The sequence below is a fragment of the Leishmania martiniquensis genome, chromosome 24 (assembly GCF_017916325.1).
Source record: "Leishmania martiniquensis isolate LSCM1 chromosome 24, whole genome shotgun sequence".
NCBI lineage: Eukaryota > Euglenozoa > Kinetoplastea > Trypanosomatida > Trypanosomatidae > Leishmania > Leishmania martiniquensis.
In genome coordinates this window covers 591,132-610,520 of record NC_090159.1, presented here as the reverse complement: position 1 = coordinate 610,520, position 19,389 = coordinate 591,132, and the positions used below count along the sequence as shown (strand labels likewise).

At 58.5% G+C, this 19,389-nt stretch overlaps 3 protein-coding genes across 3 annotated transcripts; all 3 read right to left on the bottom strand.

Moving 5' to 3' along the window:
* Window positions 1-330: 330 nt before the first annotated feature.
* On the bottom strand, window positions 331-1,524 carry LSCM1_05117 (uncharacterized protein; the record flags this gene model as incomplete). Its single annotated transcript, XM_067322590.1, has 1 exon — window positions 331-1,524. The coding sequence occupies one exon, from the start codon at window positions 1,522-1,524 to the stop codon at window positions 331-333; it is 1,194 nt and encodes a 397-aa protein (XP_067178453.1).
* A 3,778-nt stretch (window positions 1,525-5,302) lies between these two features.
* On the bottom strand, window positions 5,303-6,019 carry LSCM1_05115 (uncharacterized protein; the record flags this gene model as incomplete). Its single annotated transcript, XM_067322589.1, has 1 exon — window positions 5,303-6,019. The coding sequence occupies one exon, from the start codon at window positions 6,017-6,019 to the stop codon at window positions 5,303-5,305; it is 717 nt and encodes a 238-aa protein (XP_067178452.1).
* Window positions 6,020-14,846: 8,827 nt separating this feature from the next.
* LSCM1_05114 (uncharacterized protein) lies at window positions 14,847-16,994 on the bottom strand (the record flags this gene model as incomplete). The annotated part of the gene is made up of 1 exon (XM_067322588.1): window positions 14,847-16,994. One exon carries the CDS (start codon window positions 16,992-16,994, stop codon window positions 14,847-14,849), a length of 2,148 nt encoding a protein of 715 aa, XP_067178451.1.
* Between the last annotated feature and the right edge of the window lie 2,395 nt (window positions 16,995-19,389).

Genomic DNA, 19,389 nt, shown 5'->3' with positions numbered 1-19,389 from the left:
GAGTGAGAGGGAAGGTAATACACGGAAGAGCATTTGGGCGGCACACAAGCACGCCTACGCAGGCAACTATATATATTGATATAACTAATAGCGCCAAGTGGATAATGTTTTATAAGACCACGCAGTAGATGGAGTGGAAAGGGGTAAGAGCAATAGCTTTGTGGCTCACACCTGCGCATCAGGCGAGAGAGAGGAAGGAGGCGGGCAAAGATGGTGCGTACGAGTCTCCCCAGTCATGGCTGCGCCGCAAGAGCAACGTCAGCGCGATAGGGATGGAGAGCGCTCTCCAACAGGTGGTGGTGGTGATAACAGGGGGTCATTCACAGCACCTTAGCTGCCCAGAAGGATCTGCACGGCCATCTCAAGGCTGCCTCCCGCCATGTCCAGCGCTGCGATGATCTCATCACGTGATGCGCGGAGGCCGATTGCTTCTATAGTGGCAACCGCCTCGTTTCTCGCTGCCTCCCCCTGCGTGCTGCGACGCCGCACCGGGGCAGACGCCCTGTCGGCCACGGTGTCGCCTAGTGGGCCCTGCTGCTGGTGCTGTTGCGCCCTGTGTCGCCGCGCGCGCATGCGGGCACGCACCTCCTGAAGAGGGTCGTCACCCATAAGGCTTTCCACCACGTATCGGCCACCGTCCACGACACCTGTGTCGTCAGCGCCATCAAAGCCGCCGCGAGCACTGCCGCCGCCCAGCTGAAAGTTCCCATTGCCACCCTGCTGGTGCTGCGCGCTCCGCGGCTTGGCGTGGTCCACAGTAAACGACGGCCCAAAAAGGACGTCCGTCAGCGGACGAAGGAAGCGCAACAGCGGGCGGCACACGTACCGTGTGAAGACTGTCAGCCACCAGCGCACGACTCCTGAGCGCGTTGACATCAAGGCAAAGACGGTGCCGATAAGGGCGAACCACAGCCGTGTCCACACGCCCACATCGACCTCGACTGCCGCCCGGCGAAACGTCTGCGCCTGCAGCTGCGTGCTAGGGGTCAGCAGAAGCTTCAGCAGCGGCAGCAGCGCCACCGCCTTCTCTGAAATGGTGAGGTTCGTGCCAGGGATGCGCATCGCCAACGTCGACCGCGACGGCACCTCTCGAAGATAGCATGTAAGCAGCGCCGATAAAGGAACAATGGTACCAGCAGCAGAGAGGATGCGGACAGCGTCGATGGACAGCTGCTTCGACCCGCTCTCCGTGATGAAGAGCTGGACGGCGCACACACCAAGCATGGCTGAGCTGAAGAGAAATGCCATAAACGAGTTGGACCCCCACCGCCGTTCCAGCGTGCGAAACTGATAGAGCAAGTTGATGGTGAGAAAGATATCCATGACAGAAATGCCCAGCGGGCCTATCGGGATACTCTGCAGCAGGAGGCGCCTTGTGAACGTGAAGCCGGCGAGTGGGGCGGCCAACGTGTCTGCAGCGAAAGCCGTGCCACGATAGCGTGTGTACTGGCCCCGCACCATTGTCGATGAGACGGTGGAGATGAGAAGGGTCAGCCCCGTCACCGGAGCTCCTTCAAGAATCATGGTTGGAAAGTTTCAGTCCCTGCTGTTGCTGCCGCCACGAGGGGATCACCCGACTCAATAGGGAGGCGGAGGAGAACCCGAGCGCCAGCGTCCGTTCAACTGCGCGTGCCACTTGATGGAAGTGCTGGCAAAGGGGGCAGATATTCACAGGCACAGGCGTCCGCTTTATGTGTATATGTCTACTGCTGTTTACCTGTGTTCTTACGGCGGCTGAGGCACGTCGCGCTTCTGTCAGTGGTGCGTGCAGGCGCCCTCGCAAACGCCGGAGCTCTTGAAGAGAGATTCCTCAGCACACTCCCTTCGCCACCTCTGCAGGCACCTCTATCTTCCCCTCCCCTCCCTTTACGGTGTGTGCCTGTGCGTCTGTAAAAGGGGCAGTCGATGCTCGTGCTCTTACCTTGTGGAAGTCAGGGAGGAGCAGGAGAGCGAGGGGGACAAGGAGGAGGAGGAGGAGAGGAGGGGTGGGTAGCGGTGTGTGACAAGCGAGAGAGAGAGACACGCACGCGCGCGCACAAGCACCGAGAGGCACATACGCCCCGGTGGCGGCAAAATGAGGAGAAACATATAAAAGGCGCGGTACATGAGGAGGAGGAGGAGGCGGGGAAAAGAAGAGGCAAAGAGGGGAGAGCATGAGACGCCGTCGCAGGCGGAGGGCGAGACCAGTGTGGAGATGGTGTGCCTGTGCGTAGCGAAGCACAACCGCCGAGTGGGGCAGGAGGAGAGGAAGAAAAGACCGCCATCACCGGCCTCTGCAGACATGTTTTGCACGCACTAACGCGGTGGTGACAAGCACCAGCACGCAAGCACACCTGCAAAGCGGCCGCATGTGTACGAGCTGGCGTAGAGGAGACACAGCCGGATAGGTCTCTCGCTGTGGCAGCGCCCTCTCCTCCCTCATACGGTTAGACGGGCGGCATGAAGCCTGGGAGCGCTAAAGAAATGGCGGGCAGGGGGGACTCCTTTCCTGCACGAACTTTGTCTCTTTTTTTTGCTTGCTTGGTCGACTTGACTTGCCGATCCATATGGAGAGGCAAGGTTTAGTGCATCCACTTACCCCGCACCGCGATGGCGCAGGAGCTCCACATAGGGTCCCCCCTCATTTGCGGCGCCCGGTCGGCGACTCTTTATCTCGAACACGAACGAACACACAAGCACGTGTACGCTGTCCCGGCTGCACGACGCCTATTTCAGCGGAGAGGGATGCTGCCTTCGAAGGAGAGGGAGGGAGGCTGCACGGGGCAAGCGTACAGGCAGAGGGCAAAAAAATATCAAAAAAAGAAAAACAGTAGAGAAAGGCGGATGCAGTACGAAAGCTGTACGAAAAAGGTATTGTGTCCTCTGTCACATAGGAGCTGCGCCACCTCCATCACCGCTGTCATCGAAGGTGGCGCAGGGAAAGCGAAAGAGAAGGGGTGCTGAGAGGGCGTGATCGGAAAGACACTTCAAGAGAAGGGAAAGCAGAAGAGAGGGGGAAAAAGAGGGGGGAGGAGGGGAGCCGACGAGGGTTTGAGAGAATCGAGCACGAGCGCAAATAAGGAGCGTGGCATCAGAGAAACGCCAGCGGGTGCACAGCCCAGCGAGAGAAAGCGGGGAAGGTGAGGGAGCGTCTCTTGCGCTGCTCCTTCCCTCCTCAAGGATGCACAAATACACACACGCAGAGAGAGATATGTATAGAGATAAATGCACATAAACGTTATACCCTTCCCCTCCTCCTCCTCTGACCACAAAGAGGAGGAGGAGAGGAGAGACGGAGACGATGGGCTCCAAAGAGAGCGAGCGAGCGAGCGAAGAGAAAAAATAACGTCGGAGACGCTACGGAGTGGCACGCCCCATTGTGCAAAAACTGGCAAGGGAAAAAAGGGAAGAGACAGAGAGACAGAGGGAGGAGGAAGGCGGGTGTTTGTGTGTATGCGTGTGCCTGTGGCTGCAAGGGCAGGCAGCTCCGTAAGACGGGGTAAAGAGCTGATCGCGTCATACGGCACGGGCACAGGCATGCGCTTCTTCGTCTGTCGCCATTGCCCTCACGCGCCGTCTCCTTACCGGGTCTTCCCCCTTCTCCTGAGCCACCGTCGAAGGTGGAGGAGGCAGGAAGCGGCAGAAAGGTGAAAGAAGAGGGGAGGGGAGGGCGCGTATGGCTGCAAGAGGGGAGGGCCAGGAGGGTGAGAGAGGAGCGAGCGCATAGGCTGAAGGTGAACAACAAAATTCTCAGGAAGAACGAAGCGGAAGAGAGCGACATCAATAAGGGGTGAGGACAGCAACAGACAACAAAGAAGCGAATGAGAGGGCGGATTACGAGGAGCACATCGCGCGAGTACGTGTCAGCTGGCGCTCATGGAGCCGCTGTTGTGGCTGCTGCGACTTCTCCACAGACGACGAGCTCTGCACAGTGGTGGATGGGCCTCCTTTCACCTACCCTCTCCTTTTCGCTCGAGCACGTGCCCAACGCAGATGCGAGACCCGCTCGCCGTCTCCTCACGCACGCCACACGCACGCAAGCTCACAAAAATATTGTGAGCATGCGCACGTGCATCGGGCCCGAGAGAGTTTCCCTAACCTCCCTCTGTCGATACAGCGTGTATGCGCGCACGACACGAGCGGACCGGTCAGCGCTCGATATCCGGTCAATGAGTGCCACACCTGGCTTGCCTGAACGCTGACGGTTCGCGGTGGACCAGAGGGGAAGAGGTGCTGAGGAGGCCTCCTAGAAGGAGCGCTGAAGCGTCTCGGGCATTGGTGCGCATGTGCGCCTGAGAGGAGGACGCGAAAAAAGGGGGAAGCGGAGCGACAGCCCAAAAGAGAAGTGCTGAAGTGAACAGAGGAGATAAGTCCTCCCTCCACAAGACGGGGGCAGGGAGGGGAGAAGACGGGCAAACGCGGGCCAAGTGTGCGTGCACCTACCCGTCCATTCAGAGACTTGGCGACTCCATGGCGCTATGGCGCTGCGTGAGAGAGGTGTGGAAGTTGCACGCTCGTAGGCCTGTCCATGTCGAGAGGTGATGTCACTCATCGCAGCAACGCCAGAGAGCCGTGATGGTGGTGCCGCCGTAGTCTTCCGTCCAGCGCTACCGCTCCGTGGGAGTCCCTTCGTAGCCTCGTCGGATCACAGGCATGTGGCTGGAGCTGGGTCCCGATATCGGGCCAGGGCAACCCGTCGTCAGCACTGCAGTGCTTGTGTAGCCGCATGAGTGTGTGCGACGAGACAGGCGCAGTGCGTCGCCGGTGGTGCTCACGGTGGGCAGCACGAGCGCCGCATCTGTAGTACCGCCACAGAGCAGTTTGGAAGGCGAGCGCCGCACAGGTGGAGCGGCGACGGGGACTAGAGAGGGAGACGCTGTAGCGTGCGGTTGTGTTGCCACGTTTGTACACTTTAGTGATAGCAGCAGCGTGCGCAAGAGCAACTCTGCAGCAGTGGAGAAGGCTGCGCCAGAAGCAGCGTCCACGGGATTCGTAGAGCTGCACCACACGGCCTCAGAGGTGTCTGGCCGCGGAGGTGGCAGCGGGGCGGCAGAGGAGAACGCGGCCGCCCACGTCAGCAATCGGTGTTTGAATGGGTCGAAGAACCGCGACGGTGCATTGGAGCGTGGGAAAGAGAAGGACAGCGTCTTGGCGGCTTTGCCGAGTGGGAAACCTACGCTATCGTGCAAGCTGCCATCCACCCTTCTGCCCCGCCGCTGAATACGCGAGGTGGAGATCCTTGCCATCGCTCGCAGCATCAAGTAGCTTTGGATAGAGGCGATCGTAGCAATGCAGCTGAGGCTCTCGCACGTCGGTGTGCCTGTCATCTAGAGATCGGCGCAGCCGGGCCCGTGGCACCGCGCAGCCCGTGTCGGGGCGGTACAGCGTCTCCACGACAGGCGACGCGACCACGAGAGGCAAACGCAGAACCCTCTGTGGTACTGTTTTGAGGGCCCAAAGCTCGCAGCGATGCAGTCTCGCGCGCTGCGATGGCGGCGGCGAAATCTGGGGATTTAGGCTCCCGATCTCCGCCCACCTCGTTCTCCACGTTCGCCGCTGCATTCTTACCGTCAGCCTCCGTGTCCTCGAAGTCGCTAGCGTTCCTGTTGGTCGCCACCTCATGGTTCATTATCGCTGCACTGGTACTAACCTCCGCGTCTGTCGAGCTGCGAGCCGCCGTAATGTCTGCATAGGAGCTCGGCGCGTCCGTCAACACTCCGTCGCCGGCATTGAGGACGGGAGTGTCAGCTCCCTCGGCCGGCAGCAGCCGCATGAAGGTGCTCCACTTCGCCGCCGCTGCTTTCATCTGCCCCGCCGCAGTCGAGGGGCGGCGCGTCGTGTCTGGCGGCGGAGACTGAATCGCGCGACTGAGCTTCTGGTCCAGCATCACGGCAGACGACTCGGCCACTGGAGTGGCACAGCGAATGATCGCCCCGACCTCATCGAGCCCGGGCGCAGCCCATACGGCCTCCTCTGCGTGTCCTCGGGCTGCGATGTCATCCTCACCTCGCGCGCGCACATCGCGATATCGTCCTCGCATGACGCATCCTCTTCCAACGCACCAATGGTGGCCGTCGTCGTAAGCGACTGGCAAAACATCGACGCACCGGAGGCCAGCATGAATGAGCCCTCTCCGGCACCTGTCGCTACGGCTGGGCAGCGACTGGGGCTCCTCGTCGACGTCGCCCTCCCTTGGTCGGTGAAGGGGATACGCATGCGCTGCAAGTAGACGTCAAGTGTGATAAGTGATTCCCTGCTCCCGCTATACCCTCCGTGACTCAGCGCCGCTTTCACGTCGCCATTTCTGCTGCAACCGGCGGCGTCAGCTGTTGGGCCTCCTTTTGAAGAGCGAGCCTGAAGTGACGTCACGGGGCGCCCCCCGAAGCACTCCACAAAGCTCTTCTGGAGCGCCAGTGTCACATCCCTTACCCAATGGCTTGCGCATGCTGCTCACAGGACGGTCCATGGATACGCTCCCTTCGCCATTTCCAATCCGAAGTCCCCGCAGCCGGCGCACCGCCGATACGTCTAGCGCTACATCGCCGCCAGAGCCGCCCTCGTCGCGATAGTTACTGGCTGTGCGTAGCTCAGTAAACCCGAAAAGGGCGATGGGCGAGTTGAGCGTGCTCGCAGACTCAGGCGACGTCAAGATCGGAGTGGCCGCCTCGGAGGCTGTAGAAGGCAACGGCTGGAAACTGTCGAGGGGTGGTGGTAATGCGCCGCTCGTGCGGGGCCCCTTCCAGTGGCGAAGGGTGCCCCGGTGATGCCGAGCAACGCCGCCCAACAGCGCCGTTGACCGCTACGTAGACCCGTTCACCACCAGCCACAGCCCTTCTCGGGGCTCGAGCAGAGGGCACATCGCATCCTAAAAGCCCTGCTTCCGGTGGAGCCAGGGTGACTACGCTGGGACCCTTCTGCTGCCGCCGGCAGCACCACGCCGGTCGTCGAGCCGCGAGTACCGTCGCAGGATCGCGCTGCCGACAGGTTACCGGAATGATGCTCGGCATTAGTGACAGCAGACATGTAAGCAGCCTCCACCTCGGCTGGGAGTAGAGGAGGCAGTGCACACTTCGCAGCGTCACCACCCCTTGCACTGCCCTCATGCGTAGTACCGTACTGCTCCTCTAGTGCTTCCAGCGAGCTCTGCAAGCTCCTCCATGTGCCGCCGAAGCCTGCGCACGAGCCGAGCCACCTCCGGCGACGCCAAGACTTCTTCAAGAGCCGGAGGTGGTAGCGGCGTCGATTGCGTGGCAGTGGTGACATCAGGCACCTGCGTGTTTTCCCCTGCCGTCTCCGATAAAAGGGCAGGCGTCACGTCGAAGGCTGACGGTCGCGCCTCAGCACGGTCTACGCACCTGTCATCTGTGGTCGTCTCAGGAGTAGTGAGCGCACGGTGAGGATGGCTGCCCTGCGGAGGGGAGCACGGTCGCCGACCATTGTCACAGGCACCACCACGGTCGCCGTGGTAGCAGGCAATGGTGTACGGTGGGTACCGTCGCTCTGGCAGCCGCTGTCGACTATCCCCGTCGCCCTTGCAAAAGAAAACACGAGCGGAAGTGTGCGTCGGGGGCGATAGGTTGAACGGGACGGTGTACTGGCGTGGGCTGCCGCTGTGCTGCTGCATGAAAAGTGAGCGGCAGACAGTCGCAGCGATGGCAAACGCAGCGGCCTGTCTCCGAGTGACGGTGGTGCTGCTCCCTTTTCCGCTCCTCGTCGCACTGTGCAGCCACGTAGGTGCGACAGCGGGCGCAACGTCACCGGGTGAGGCAACTACGAAAAGTGCGGCCTCAGGGGCACCACAGTCACCCCAGCGTTAGGAGGCCGCGAGTCCTTCACCCCTTGTGGGCCAAAGTCGTTCGCTTCCCCGACGCTCAGAGCAGGTAGCGACGCGGGCGCATTCGACATGAGCGGCAGACCCCCCACCACCACCCCCCTACTGAGACTCTTTGCTGGCTACGGCAATGGGTCTTTTCTCTTCCCCTACTCTGTATTGATGGATGGGCTGCTCGGCGGTATGGGAAGCCCCGCTGTGTGCAGCCTGCTGAGTCAGCGACCGTGCAAGAGAGTGCATACAAGAAGGCGGGCAATACAAGAGATAGAAGCGCCTCGAGGCGTCCTCGCCGGCGAAGGCGGGGACGGGCGGAGTAGGGGGAGGGGATGAACGAGGGCGATAGCCAGAGGGGGAGGGATGTGTGAGTGAGTGTGAAGGCCGTTCGCCGTGGATGCGCGTGCTTGTAGAGAGCAGAGAGAGAGGGAAGGGGGGAAGCACGGCGTCAACTGTGTGCTTCTAAGCACGAAAACGCAGCGAGGCAAACGATGAGGAGGGAGATGAGGGCGCGCGTGGCATCAGGGGCAAAGCACTTCCTCAGAGAACGAAGGGGGGGCAGAGTGAGAGCTGTCAACAGAGTGGGACAGGGCCCTCCTGACAGAGAGGGCAGAAGCGAGAGAGAGAGCAGTCCTCGCAGCACTGCGCACAGAAGACTCATCCGGCAGCTTGCCTGTCACGTAGGCACGGTTCTCTTCCTCAAGCACCAGAGCGCCAGGGAAAAAGAAAGCAAAAGTCGCGCGCCTGCCAGCGAACTCACCCTTACACCCATCCTCACCCTCCTTCCTGCAGGTGCCGAACGCGAGACCGAGTCACCTTGAAGAGAGGTGGATGGGCGCCGGAGGCGGCCCGGGGGAGAGCACTTGCTCTACGGCAGGGCTCCCCCTCCCCATGGATGCGTCATGCTTTCTCTCGTCGCCTGTTTACCTCTTTCAGTCTTTGAGAGCTTTACCATACGACGTCAGCACACACAGAGAGAGAGAGGCTGCAAAGGGGGGAAGGGGGAGAGGGCGGAAGGGGAGGAATGCCGCGGATCGCCGCGCTCTTCACGGCACTTCACACGAAAGCAACGACTTAAATCAAGACAAATAGATACAGCAACAAGCCAAGAGGGACGAACAACGGTGAGACACCTCAATGGAAGCAAAAATGTGCATGCACGAAGACATAGGCACTTTCAGCACACGGGCATCCGTGAGAGCAACACAGAGAGAGAAGAGAGAAGTCAACGAGGGCGTACACGGAGAGAGACGCACAGAGACACGCCTTCGCACGCATGTTTTTTTTCTTGCACACACCTATCGAAGGAGCATAAATGAACAGGAGCAACCAAAAAAGGGGGGCAACGGCGGAGAGAAGAGCGTCACAACGAAGAAGAGGAAGAGAGGGAATAGTGCGCGCTGAACGAGTGTCAAAGAGAAACAAAAAAAAGAACGGTAGCGTGCAAGAGCGTGGCGTTTAGCGCATTGGTGAGCAACAGAAAAAGCAGAGATGGGAGGTGTCAAGCGAGTCGTATCACGACAGGGACAATATGCACGACGGCGCCTCGTATTGGCGTCGTTGCTGAGCAACCGCACAGAGGCGCGCACGTGCCCGCACATAAAACGCAGACACAAAAAATATATATACATACGTCCGAGAGAAGAGCACAAGAGAAAGGGGAGAGAGACGCGCACCTACGGAAGAGGTAACAATGCCGTACAGACGAGAGAAGAATCAAGAGAGAAAAAAAAACTGCAGATCACCACGTGGTGCTCCTCTCCCCCTCTGCTCTCCTTCGCACGCGTGCGCGTATGTCTGTCCGTCATCTTCTCTTCATCCATCTCTGTCATAGATGGTGAAAGGGCACACAGGAGGCGATGCTTCGCCGTGCGTTTGTGCTTGTTAAAGACTGTGTAAAAGTGGAGAGGCCAGGGCGGGTGGTCGCATACAGTCCAGCGAAAGTGGAAGCTGATGCTGTATCCGTCTGGTAATACAGCGGGTCATCGACGGGGATGGGAAGAAAAAAAGGGGAGCGAAAGAGAGAGATGAGCACTACTACTGAGATCCATGCAGTGGGCGAGGTGGCCATCGGCGCGTACGCACATGTGTAGGCCTTTGTGTGTCTGTGTGTGTGTAAGAAAGAGGGGGGGAGGAGGCGGCCTTCCGTTGGACTCAATGGCCCCCCACCCCTCACCCACTACACTCGTCACCTCCCCTCCTCCCCTCGTCACAGTAGTTGCGTTTTACAACAGCCGCAGCAGCCGAGGGCACAATAAAACAGTCCCAAACAGATGTGCATGGTGGGATACCCACAGAAAGGCTTACGCGCATGCAACGATAATCAGGGAGAGGAGGGGGAGGGGGGTGCTGGGGGAACACGATAAGAGAAAGGGAAGTAGAACGAGACGCACCTGCTTACACGCCGTCGGGCAAACGGCATCTCACGCACGCACTCACACACACACACACAACACATATGCGCCAAATCAAATGGAAATCGAGGGGAGGAGGAGGAGGAAGGAAAAGATGTCTCGCCGGTAGAGAAGGACGCGGAAGAATAGAGCAAAGCCCTCGAGAAGAGGTGTGTGTGTGTGTGAGAAGGGGCCTCGATGAAATCGTCCAAGAGGAATGGAGTGAGGATACCACAGAGCACAGGGGGGAGGGAGGGAGAGGCCTGTCTGGGAGTTTGTGAGCGACGGAAGAAAGAGGAAAGACAGGCAGACAGAAAGAGAGAGGGTCGTCCATGAGGAGAGGGGGGAGAGGGCACGAGGGCCCTTACGCGCCTCGAAAACGCCACGCCAAAAGAGAAGGTCATGAGATAGAGAAAGAGAGAGAGAGCGATCACGAGTGCGGGTCAGACACACATGCACACACATGCGCGCGCGCACTCACAGGCGTTGCTCACTAGCACCACTGAAAGGTGCAGAGACGGCAGCGCCGCGGCAGCACGCCGTGTGTCATCGAACGATGAGAAAGAAAAAAAGCACATCGAGCACGAATTGTGATCGTCAAAGAAAGAAAAAAGCGAAGGCAGAGAAGAGAAGAAACGAGAGCCTCCAACGTAGATGGCACGGCAAACCGCAGAGGTGCACCGAAAACAGCTACACAAAGAAAAACGCAAGGAAAGCAACAGAAAAGATCTGACATCGCTTCAACACAGACCGACATCAGCACACAGACCCGCAGCGATGAGTGTGCGGTGCTCACGCCCCACCTGTGGCTCAGAAAGAGGGATGAATAGGTGTGAAAGATGTGGTTGGGAACTACGGCGCAGTAAGAAGCTCAGAGAGTTAAGCGGAGTCGATTCCGTACAGAGCAAAGCGCTGCGTGGAGAGGCACAGCCCCCCCGCCTTCCACCTCTGCCCGAGGCTGCACAGCTGCCCATTTCTTCAACACCACCCCCTCACCTCCTTCCAGCTGGTCTCCCTTTCCTTCGTCTCGGCTTTCCGTTAAGGCTCCGTTCTCCTCTTCTGCTTCTTCTCGACCCGCCACGGAAAGGCGATGGCAAAGAAACGTCCGAGAAATATCACACACATACGCAGACACAGTTACATACGTACACATATACATATATATATATATATGTGTGTGCGCAGACGCAGGTCATCGACCACGCAGGCAAGCAGTAGCGGCACCACAAGGCGCGTACGCCGACAGAGAGGGGAAAGATAAGAAATATGAATGAGGGGTTGGTGGGGAAAGAGGAAAGAGGCGCCATACATCAGACCTAAGAGCGTGCACAAAGAGCGGCGTCAGTCACAGGTAGCGTACAACTCCGAAAGCAGATGGGCAGGGGGAGGCAAGAACGCGGGAATGCACGGGCTAAGCTTCTTTGCACGAGACCTGCCACGCGTCATCCAGATACACACACGCCCACAAATATATATGTACATATATATATATACAAGTATACACGTGGGTGGGCAGACGCATCTCAGTCCATTCAGACTGCAGCGCAACGACGACGCAGCCCTCGCCGTCCAGGATGAAGCACTCTGCCGCCAAATCGGGGAAGTGCACCTCACGGAGCTCTGCTCAGCTCTCCGTGTCCCCTTCTTTTTTTCTGGTGAAGGACTAGCGCTGCCGCCGCCACACAGAACCCGAGTGCAATGCGCGCCTCGACCTAAACACGCCACCTGCAGGGTCCTGCGCGAGGGTGTGGGCAGTGGCACCTGCCGTTCGGGTGAAAAGGGGGCAGCCGACGTGCATGCGCGCCAGGGTCAGGGAGGGAGCTGAAAAGCTCCCGGTCAAGGTCCACGGAGACCGTGCACCTTGCCATCATCTCATGTTTCTTCCTGAGACGCTTCAAGCAGCTGCGCTTCATAAAGTAGCGCAGCGGCACTGCATGTTAGGTTCGGGGAGACTCGGCCATGTAGTCCCCGGCTGTAGTCGAGATGCTTCCCGCTCCTGCACCTCATCAGGCCACCCAGCTGGATACAGGAGATGCCTTCTGCTTCGCGCACGTGCGCTTCGGGGCTGATGAGAACGCAGTCCCGCGCGCCTTTTCCCACGTACCGCTCCTACCCCCCCCCAGGCATCTGCATACGCTGTTGGTACGTGCGATACATCATGTGAAGTGCGGTCAACAGCGCGTGCGCATGGCGCTCACGTTTCTTTCGCTCGCGTCCCAGGGCCCCCTTCTGTGCGACGCTGTCGTCTGATGAGTGGGGGGGCTCGCTACCTCCATAACCTCCGCTTCCGTCGATGCTGTGGGGAGGGCGCGACTGGAATGGCTCGCCCGCACGCGCCGCGACAGGTGGGGTATGGCTATACGTCTGTGGCAGCAGAGACACGCCACCTTCACCTGTATCCGCACGACCTTCACAGGAGTAAGCGTCGATATCTGCTGAGCCGTCGGCGCGGTTCGTGGCGAGCTGGCACAAGCGCGACCATGGCCATAGGCCCCTTTCGCACAGCCCGCCAGCCAGCACCTGCTCGCAGGCACGAAACAGTCCGCTGCAGCGCCTCAGGGCAGGCTGCGGGCTCCCCGCGTCCCCGACTCTGTGAGGAGCAGAGCTGCTGGTACCGCGACGAGGTGGCCAGCTGCGTTGAACGGGGGAGAGCAGAGCGCGCACGCATGCAAAAACAAAGCTGAGAGGCAACCCCTACAAGGACCGCGCTAGCAGGCAATGCGGGGAGCATGGGGAGGAGGGAGCAGCAGCAGCAGCAGACGAGGGGGGAAGGCCAATATAAACGAAAAAACGAGCTTTGCGAGAAGAGCGGAGGACGAGGCGAAGTCGCCAGTCATTTCCATAGAGGCAGCACCCCATCGAAGCGGAGGAGGAGGAGGAGGAAAACGCGGCGAGATGACCTACGGAAGGAAGCGATGACATAAAAAACTGAGCACACATGCATACACGCACGCACACACACACACACAGGCGCGCGCACTGCATGAAATGATAGAGTGGGTGCACATCTGCATGAGAGACCCGTGGAGACGATAGAAGACCAGGGAGAAAGAGGGGGCAGAGCACATGGAGAAAGGAGAGGTCTATGGGGGCTGAGGGAGGAATGGCGACAGGGATATGGATAGAGAAGAAGGAGGGGTACAAGAGAGCGGGCGGGCGCGCGCGCGTTCGCAGGCATACAAAGGCACGCACAGATTCCCCCAGCCCAAAGGAGGCAGTGAAGAGGGTTGGGCACAGAAATGCATACAGGTCGAATACTATACGGGCACGGGCATACGAGCACAGTCGTATGCAGACAAACCTATCCACGACGAGCACCACAAGTACAGGGAAAAAAACACCCGACCAGCCGACCAAGCGGGGGGAGGGGGAGGGGGAGGGGAAGGGGGGTTAGACATGCGGGGGAAGAGAGGACAGAAACGAACGAGAGAGGCGGGGCGTGAGTGGGGGAAGGTGCGAGCAGTCGTCCTCCAACAGCGGAAGAGAAAAAGGAGAAGCCCGCGCTTGTGTGTGTGTGTGTGTGTTGGGGAAGAAGGGGACAGAGGGAGCTACAGAGAAAAATATGCAACGCAAAGGCCAAAAGCAGAGGAGTCAGAACTATTGTAACGCACACCAACGAGCACGCGCGGAGAAGTCGTCATCCAAGACTGAAAAAGGCAGCGAGAGAGAGGGAAGAGAGGAAGTACGAGGAAACCAAAGATAAATGAGGCAAATAAAGCAATACCATTAGGAGCGACAGAGCGTTAGTGAGTGAGAGTGATACGTGTCTGTCAGTGGCAGTGCCAGTCCCCGTGTCTCTCTGTCTGTGTGCTTATGTGCGTGTGCGTTTACAACAGAAACGAAGAAAAATGGGCGCGCTTCAGGCAGGGGAAAAAGGAGGGGAGGGGGGCTAGAGATTCATAGCACACACAAACGCACAGAGGGAAAAAATGCGGCGAAACAGTCGGATACGTGCACGTACGTATGCACATACACGTGTGCCTTGAAACGAGAAAGGACCAGCGAAGAGGGGGGTAGCGAGGGCTTTCGTGTCAATATCTCCATGCATGCATCTGTCTGTGTGCATCTATGTCTGTCTGTCTGTCTGTGTGTGTGTATGCGAATGATCTGTCGAAGAGAGTGAAGTACACACATACACGCACACTCACGTGGAAAGTGCAGTCCAGCGGACAGCAAAGATATTTAAAAGGAGAAAACAGTGAAGACGATGACGATGATAGGTGGGGTGGAGCGGGATCGAGAGCGTTGCGCAGGCGCAGGGGAGGAAGAGAGAGATGTGAGAGGAAAACGGAAGACGTCGCGCTGACGGCCACTCGACATGACAGGGGGCGGGCGGGCCAGCCGGAGGGGGAGGAAGGGAGGGAGGACAGTGGCGAAGAGGAAGGCGCAGCCAGTCGTCGTCAAGTGTCGAAGGACTGAGCGATAGCACAGGGGGGGGGGCAAGGCGGCGAGGCCGGGAAAGGGGGATGCGAAGAAATTAGAAATACATCTTCGGAGGAGGAAGGCTGGCACTCCTACCCCCCCAGGGGGAGGGAACGGTTCATAGCATGAATAAGAGGGACGAGCACGAGATGCATGGCGAAACGCACGCGAGAGAGTGTTCGGCCGAGCCGTCACCTAACGCGCGCACGCTTGCTCGAGGCACGCGTCTACTGGCTTGGAGGCTGCTGTCCTCCCATCATCACGAAATAGGGATTCATCTGCTGCGGCTGAATCACTGGTGCCACCGCCGGCTGCGAGCCGCTGTACATCACCGGCACCATCGACCCGTTAGATGCCTGCATGTACACAAACTGTCCAGGTGCAGTGCCTGCCATTGGTATGGCCTGCTGCGACTGGGGCGGTGCCGACGTCAGTGGTGGTGGTGCTGGGAAGAACTGCAACTGAGCCTGAGGTTGCGACTGCGGCTGCGGCTGCGGCTGCTGCGGCTGCGGCTGCGGCTGCGACTGCGGCGGCTGCGGCTGAGGTAAAGGCTGCGGCTGCTGCGACTGCGGGGCTGGAACAAAGCCGTTTGGTGTGCTGATGTACAAAGTTTGCGGATGTGCCGCCGGCGGTGGTGGCGGCTGCTGAGGCTGCTGTGACGGCGACTGGGCCATTGGCAGCGATGGCGACTGTGCACCAAAGAACATGCTCGACTGCGCCATGTTGCCCGGCACAGCGAACGCCATACCGCCAGCCGCGCCGCTGGGATTCGGTGGCGCTGGGGCGTAGATGGTGTTTCCATTGGCATCTCGGAAGGCCGTCATGTGGTCACCTGGCACGCTCGCGGGCATTATTGCGGCTGCGGCCAGGTCAGGTGGACTACCCATGCTCGGAACAGAGACAAACGTCGCAGGAGGAAAGCCGCCGGTCATGGGCATCATCGATGGCATCATCATTCCAGGAGGAAGAGCGGCAGCTATCGGCGGCGCAACGAACCTACTCATCGACGGGATGCTGCCACCACTGGTCGCCGCGTTCACGTCCCTCGATCCTTCGCCGCCCACGGCAGAGCGTTGGCGACGTGACAGGCGCTCCATGCGGCGCACCGTGTCCTCGGCGACCTTCGCCAGCAGTGGCACACCATTGCACTCCGCGAACGGTGTCTTCGTGTGCGTCGCCTCGGCGGCCTTGGCAGCCGCCTCCTTGGTCGAGTACGTGATGAAGACAATGTTCAGCCGGTCGTCGCCGCTGTCATCTGCAGCGCTAGCGGAGCGGCCGGACGGGCTGTGGCGGCTTTGCGCGGTGTCCGATTTAATAGACAGGTCGGTGACTTCGCCGAACTGTGCGAAGTAGTCGAAGAGAGCCGTGCGTGACACTGTCAGCGGCACGTTGCGCACAAATGTCTTGTTGGTCGGGTTGCCTGGCAGGTAGGCGGCACGCGAGTTCGCCACACGCACAGTGAGCTGATGCCCATTCAACGTCGTGCCGTTCAGCGCGTCCACTGCTTTCTCAGCATCCTCCACACTTTTAAACTTCACAAAGGCGATGCCTCGGCTACGGCCAGTGTGAATGTCGAGCATGACCTTAGCGGACTCGATCTCCCCATACTCTTCGAACATCTCTAGCAGCTCCTTGTCGCTAACGCTGACGGGGAGACCACACACAAACAGGTTGCTGCGCACCTCAGCATCGTTTGGCTGGCTGGAAGGCACGGTCACACTCGACGACGTCGCTGCGCCGCTCACCGTGGCTTGTGAGAGAGGGGTACTTGTATTGTTGTTCACGGCACTAGCACTCATGGGCGTCGCCGGAGGGGTGGTGGTGGTGGCGCCGGCGACGAAGCCGTCGGCTTGGCCCTGAGCTGACGGCGTTGGTGTCAAAGAAAGCACCTCGTTGGCGCAGGTTGGGTAGAGAAAAGTGGGGTCGCCGTTGTACATCTGCGGACCGCATCCAACCGGCGCCGAGGTACTGCTTTGGGACGGGGCCGAGGAGCGACTTGCGTTGGAGCCTGCACCGGCGCCGAGCGGAGCGAACTGAGAGGCAACAAACAGTGGCGGCTGCGGCAGCGCATTGAGAGCGGTACCCTGCGCTGCCAGCATCGAGACAGTAAGGTCGGTGCGTGCGTTTTTGGACGCCGGCTCTGGCGCCACCGCGGCTTTCTTGTCGTCGCCCGACATGGCCTTCACGAGACAATCAAGATGAGATGCCTCGTAGAGGTGCGTTGTCGTCGTCTGCAGCTGCTGCTGCTGTCCATCGCCGGAGCCGCCTGCGCCGGCCGCAGAAGCGAAGGGGAACAACGGATTGGCGGCGAGGGCGTTGAGGTCTGGCAATGGATCTTGCTGCGACGGCCGGGTGGAACTGTTTTGGGACTGCATGGCAGCCTCACCAGCGGTGCTCAGAGTGACGCGGGTGCACTTCAGGCGCTACAGTGAAAGAGGTTCCGGAAGAGCCGCGCCGCGGTGGGCGGGAAGGCAGCCACACAGAGAATCGGTGTTCAGGGAAGCGTTCGTCAGCGCTTCGATCCGCAACGTCGAGAGAGAGAGAGGGAGGGAGTCGCCAGCAGGGACTTCCTCACCACTGCTGATGCCCAAGCCTGCTGTACTGATGACCTGGGTTGCTTGCCAGCCAAAATGTGGCCCAAAACACGAGCGAGGCAAGCGAGATATCTGCAAAGGAAGCACTTTAGGGAGAGAAAGAGGGAGAGAGGAAAGGGTTGCCTTATCTTAGGAAGAGGAGGAGGCGAGGAGCGGCACGGCCGATGTCGCTGACAATGCAGAAGAAGGTAACGTCAGAGAGGGAGAGACGGAACGCTGAGCCAAAGAAATGGAGGACGAGGTCGACAGGCGTGAAAGCGCACGCACGCGAAGGAAAGGGAAAACGGAAAAGAAAAGAGAGAGAGGGGGGAGAGGGGAAACAATCGAGAAGGCCCAACACTGCCAAGGGAGGAAAGACCGTGCAAGTGCACACCGCAGGCACACCCGCACACAGAATGACAGAAAGAGGAGAGAGTCGAGGGACGCACACACGCACGAGCCGACCTTCGAAAATAAGCAGCGAGCAACAGGAGAGCGCAACAAACAAATAAATGCGCGCAAAAGGGAATATATATAGAGAGAGGTGTGTGTGTGTGTATATAACTTATGTTTGCGAAGTCCCACACGACCTTTCAGATGAGGCGCCAAAATAGAAACGAAATAGGGGGCCGAGTCCAAAAAAAATGTCAATCAGGACGAAGGCGAGAGCAAGCGAGTCGCGGCGCAAGAGAGGGGAAAAGAGGGAGAAGAAGAGTACGGGACCACTAAAAGGGCCGAACAGCGTAGCCTTGCAATAGTGGATAAGCCGAGCGTGAGGGAAGAGCGGCGGCACACTCTTTGGCTGATGTAGCTTTGCCTAGTCACGTGTGGTCCAGCTCCTTTGCCGCTCCTTTCGTTCTACGCCGCGTACAGCAAAAATAAAAAGGCCAACGAAGGAGAAAATTAAATCGATGTGTGCCCAATACACACACCGAGACTTACACACGCACACAGAGAGAGAGGGGGGAGGAGTAGGAGACAGAAACAGACGAGAGGGTGGAATGCTGAAGAGAGGAGAGGCGGGGGGGAAGGGGGAATACGTAGATGACGAGAGGTCGCAAGAAAGGGGAGTTTGGCTGATATAATACTAATAAATGTCGATGAGCGTGGAGCGAGAGAGGATTTGAGCAAGAAAAAAAAAGAAGAGTGAGGGACGCAGTGCCCCTCTTCCCAGACAGCAAACTTGAATACCAGAGAAAATGTTTCAGTGGTGCGAAGGAGACAGTCGCGAGAGGAAAAAAAGAGCGAGCGAAGTGAACGGAAGACGAAGAGCCCAGAGAGAGAGGAAAGGGAAATATATATATATAATATATATATATGAAAGAGGGGAGGAGGAGAGAGAAAGAGAGAGGATTCGTCCAAACAGAAAGCGACAGTGCAGCGAAACCAGGAAAAAAAAACTGAAACCAAACGACGGCGCTAACGCACACCAAAAAAAAGAGAGAGCAAGTGAGAGACGGGGGAAAAAATGAGCTGAAAGCAAAAGGGAACGCGAAGAAAAAAAGATTTACGCTTTCGTCTGGCGGCGACGGAGTACGGAGAGACAGAGGGAAGGAGGGAGACGACAGAGGAGCTAAGGAAGGCGAACGGAGAGTAAGTGAAGTGGAGACGTTAAAACGAAAAAAAAACAAAGACGGGAAGCGGAATCGCTGAGGACAGGACAAGCATACACGCACGCACGCACACGCGAGCGCACTCAGCGCCAGAGAAGAACGCAAGATAAAGGGCTGTGTGTGTGCGCGTGGGGGGGGGCACAGACTTCCTTTTGTTGTTGATTTTTTTTGCAGTGTGTCTGTCTGTCCTTCTCTTCTGCGCTCAAAGGGAAGAAAAAAAAGATGTGCGGTTGTTGGACGGCTGCCGTCGACTTTGGCGACCGCTTCTTCTTAATGTTTGTGTGTGTGTGTGTGTGTTCGTTTGTGAATACGATTTTGTGTGTATGTGTGTGCTAATCACTATTGCCAGATTACATAAGAGTGAATGTACATACAAAAGAGGGGAACACACACACACACACGCGCAAGAGAGGGAGGGAGATGTTTACAACAGGAGAAAAAATCGAAGAGCGAGAGAGATGAAATATAAAAGGGAGAGCTTTAAGAAGTGACGCGCGGGTACTGTCACGGAGGGAGGCGAGAAAAAAGTGTGTTTGGGGGGAGCGAAAGTTTATGAGCAAAGACGTAAAGAGAACAAAAAAAAG